Raw genomic sequence first — 4,200 nt, 5'->3', positions numbered from 1 at the left:
CTTTCCCTTGAATTGCTTGTCTTCTCTTCCTCACTTCAGTTCTTGGCATCTTAATTCTCATCCTGAACATATTGCACCGACCTGGCCCGAAAGAAAGGCACTAATAAGCCTGAGAAGGACTGAAAGGAACAGCTAGAAAGCCTGTACTGGAGAAGCATTCTGAAACACCCATTTCAGCATTTAGGGCGTAGCAGAAGGATAATGAGTATAACAACCTGCGGATTTTAGACAGCAATGACCAAGACTCTCAGCTAAGTGTTAGCCTGGAATTACTTGTTAGGACGTTTAGAGATTATTGTCCCGTTACTCTCTTTTACAAAACATGCGGATTGTGGCAGGACACTCTAGAAAGACAGCACCAGCCACCACAGACCTCACTCACAAACATGAGACATAGAGAAACCTCTGCTACATGAATCTGCCCTGTGACTCCAAGGTTTTGAAAACTGTGGCTGTTTTCTTTGAAAAATACTTTAAATAATATTCAGGGAACACAATAAAAAATATAAGCACGTTTTGTACACAGCAAACCCACAGGAGTCTGTCCTAATGTGAGTGTTACCTGCACATTCTGGGTTGTCTTCATTGAAATTGATTGCAAAATCATGAGAGACCTGCAGATAAATGGGAAGAAGTCTGTAGTCAGAAAAATTATTCCAAGAGGCCTTGTGGTTAAATGTCCTCTACATGCTTTCTCAGTTAAACAAGAGATGTTTCCAGCTTTCAGCCATCAAATGTGAAGTGCAGTCCCGACTAGAACTGTTGGATATTGCTGTTTTATTTGTCAGTGCAGACAGCTTCACAGCACAGTACGGAAATTGGCCTATGACTAATAGACCCATAGATCAAATACGTGATTACAGAGAAGCTTTTATGAAAGCAAAGTGCCCAAAGTTGGCTAATTACTGCCAACAAGAGTTCCACAGAGAGAAACTGCATCTCTCCATCATATGCTGGTCTTGCTCATGCAGTGACACCTACTGTTCCTTATCAAGAGGTTAAATAAAGCAGGACTTTACCATATTGAGAAAGGGCTGAAGCAAAAATTCCCTGAGGGGAGAATTTCCTAATTCATATGAATTTTTGAGATTTCTTCAAAACAAAACAAAACCTTCTGGATTCACATAGAATCCTCAAAACAGAAGCAAAAACCCTACCTTGGAATCTGATGAATAACCACCTGCTCCCTTGAATCATAAAGCAAATTGCTGGAAAGTTTTGGACTACGCAAGAACATTATATTTAAGTTGCACCAAAACATGTTATTCTCTTTTGTCCTCCACAGTTTATAAAACCCTTTTGCTCTAAGTGAACTTCATTTTTTTTAAAATAAAAAGCTGCTTTGACTCAGAAACCACATTTTTCATTCATTTTGCAAATACTGAATACGGATTCCTGAATTCTGAAAATTGGAAATCTTTTTTCCCCTCTCTGAATTGTTCAATTCATTTAAATTAACCTCCCTGTCCCAAATAGCTTCAGCTTTCCGGAAGCTTCTATGGCAATGGTACTAGGATCACTTGACAAACAATCTGACGAATGTAGGCATGTTTAGGAATGCTTTCTTATTAATTTAAATAGAGACTGTCAAAAATCGATGAACAATAGATGCATACAAGCGTAAATGCTGAGATGCATAATGTTGAGAACTTATCTGTGAATAAACTGAACGCTATTAAGCCATTGCCAGTCTGAAAATTAAATATGGAATGCCTGCATATTTTGCAAAAAGCATAAGACACCAACAAATTTAAAGAACCGTTGCTCAAAAGCTATTATTTTCAGAATGCTCATTAATCAAATGGCTTGAGAGCTGGACAGCTTGTGTGTCTGGCTAAGACCACATTGTAGACGTTTCTGCTTGGCAAATCCTGGCCGTTTATTTTCCTCTGTACTTGATTTTGGAGCCTACTGCCCATTTTCTACATCTAAATCCAAGCAGCATGGATAAGGTGACAACTTCTGTTTCTTTCCTTGTCCGTTACACATTCTCCTATTGGTTCTTTTTGTCTGATTTGACTAGATTTTTGCCTTCGAGCTCCTGAAAAGTGCAGAACTCAGGAAGACAACAGCACCTTTCAACAGCACCTGCCTTACCTCCAGCACACCAGGCGGTGCGGGTCACAGTTGTGAAGATGCTGAATTGGTTCTGTAACCACAGTGAGGTTCTCTCCAGAAGCTCTTCCCAGCACAAGCAGGGAACCAAGCTTTCATTAAACAGGCAGAAAATAACCAAAGATGTCTTAAAACAACCTGTGAGCTGTTTCGTACCTATTCAGGTGTCAGCCTGTGACTCTACTTTAGGGAAGAACTCTTCTTTACTGCTAATACATCTGTCATGAGGCTGACACATTTCTAACTTTCTTTTCATTCTAATAGCAAGTTTTGTGCTGTTGTGTGGTTTTTCAGCTCCTTTGAGCTCTGCCTGCTAAGAAATTAGTGTGTATAGTTCAGTTAGTGTGTGTGGTTCAGCTTTCCTCCTCTTCACTGTGACCTTTCACAGCTGTGCCTGAGTCTATATTATCTGTTACTTCTTCACTTTACATCAGAATGCTCAGATACTTCCTTTCATTAGGAAAAAAAAAGTGATGGGTTGGAGACATTGCTGTGGAATAACCAGTGTGTTCTGCAAGTTTTCTGTGATGGAAACTCAAGAGCGGAATAGTGCTCTCTGAGGTTTACTTAGATCAAGGAGCAGGCAGTTGTCAGACCTCGGGGAAAAAAGATCGTATTGCTGAATATTAGATGAAAGCTCTCTGACTGATGAGGAATGTTATATATGGCATGTCTTGCTTCCTTCACTCCCACAGATTCCTTATGCCACTAAGAAACTGCTGTTTTTCTGCTAACGGCTGAAGTATTTCATTTGGAGCTGAAATGAGGAAAAATAAACTCAGTGTAACATAGCAGGCTGCTCTTGAAATGGAAATTCTGTAGAAAGCTTCTACAAAACCATGTTTTTAAAGGGTTCAACCTCAAGAGATTCCTGAAGAGCCTGCAGAGGTGCATGCTGACATTGTTCTGAAGTGCTAATGTAGAAAGGGGGCGGTGGTATTTTTCCATGCGGAATAACAGTCGGCATAGCAAAACACTGCTTTTCTTGGAGCGTGTGGAGGACGTGAGGAGGTTAGACTCTCACGGAGTGGACGGGTGGACCCTGCCCTCCAGCACTCGTACCACGCTACTGACAGGACCTCAAGAAGTGAAACCAAGGCAGGAGGTTGACAACACTGCAAACAGACCCCTCCTGTTTGACAATACCAGAAGAAAAATGTAGAGCTCATGGCCAGAAGTGGCTTTCAGCTGATCCTAGATGTTGCACAGAAGGGCTAATCCTCTTGCAGCATGGTCCTTCTCTTCTTTGAAGTTTTATTATGTTGGTAAGATGATTATCGTGACATTTTGTCTCTTATTTTCTGTCACAGTTTTCCATAGTGGAGGTGAGAGTTGTTGTTCTGGCCTTCACTTGCATCTCTGTCTTTGGAACTTGTTTTGTTCATACCATAAAGTATTTTGGGTTTAACACAACTATTTTAAGCCTAGCCTTGATTCCTGGTTTCAGTGAGGTGTCACTGGGTGAGAAAGCCAGAAAAAAAACCCAACTCAAGTGGTAGGAGCTGCTCACCCTAGCCTCTGCCCTGCCCTGAACCATTTCTCCCTTAGCTTGTGCCTCATAAACAAAGGAAAACAGAACATTTCATTTAATCAGTTACCTTGTATTCTGGGGGTATCCTTGCTCCAAATCCAAAGGCTGGGAACATTTTGTCACTGGAAAAGAGTAAAAAAAAAAAAGAGTTTCCATAGAGAAATGCATTTTGTTACAGTAAAAATGTATTCTTCTCTAAGCATTCATCAAAAGTGCAAAGCAGCACAACAGTATAAAATGGCTTTTAGGTCAAGACTGTTACACCATAGAGTGAAGGGTATGGGATTAGCAGGATTTTTCAGGTGAATCTCTGGTGTTTTGAGGAAGTTAAAATCATTTCGAGAATGCTGAAGGATCAAGGTATCTTGCACTTCTCCCAGCATTGCAGTAACAAGTCTGTATTACCCACTCTTTTGCACTACCTGGCTGCAGCATATAGGTGAGTTGTCTGAAGAGCCTGTAACAGCATTTATTTCATATAAATACGGACGTGCTCCCCCAGCTCAGAAAACATGTGCAGAGAAGAAATGACCCTGTAATTAAAAGTGTTTGCA

The 4,200-nt window shown here is 40.7% G+C and overlaps 1 protein-coding gene across 1 annotated transcript in view; it reads right to left on the bottom strand.

The window, feature by feature from the left end:
* The window catches only part of CPNE4 (copine IV), a gene marked incomplete at its 5' end in the record, with an annotated part of 11,757 nt that extends 7,989 nt beyond the window's left edge, over positions 1-3,768 (bottom strand). The window contains 2 exons of the mRNA XM_009878507.1: positions 563-614; positions 3,714-3,768. Coding sequence (XP_009876809.1) covers positions 563-614; positions 3,714-3,768 — 107 coding nt within the window. The remainder of the gene's footprint in view (positions 1-562; positions 615-3,713) is intronic.
* Between the last annotated feature and the right edge of the window lie 432 nt (positions 3,769-4,200).

This window comes from Apaloderma vittatum, unplaced genomic scaffold (assembly GCF_000703405.1).
Source record: "Apaloderma vittatum isolate BGI_N311 unplaced genomic scaffold, ASM70340v1 scaffold14291, whole genome shotgun sequence".
Classification (NCBI taxonomy): domain Eukaryota; kingdom Metazoa; phylum Chordata; class Aves; order Trogoniformes; family Trogonidae; genus Apaloderma; species Apaloderma vittatum.
The sequence above is the reverse complement of the archived record's forward strand: the minus strand, read 5'-3'. Positions and strand labels throughout refer to the sequence as shown.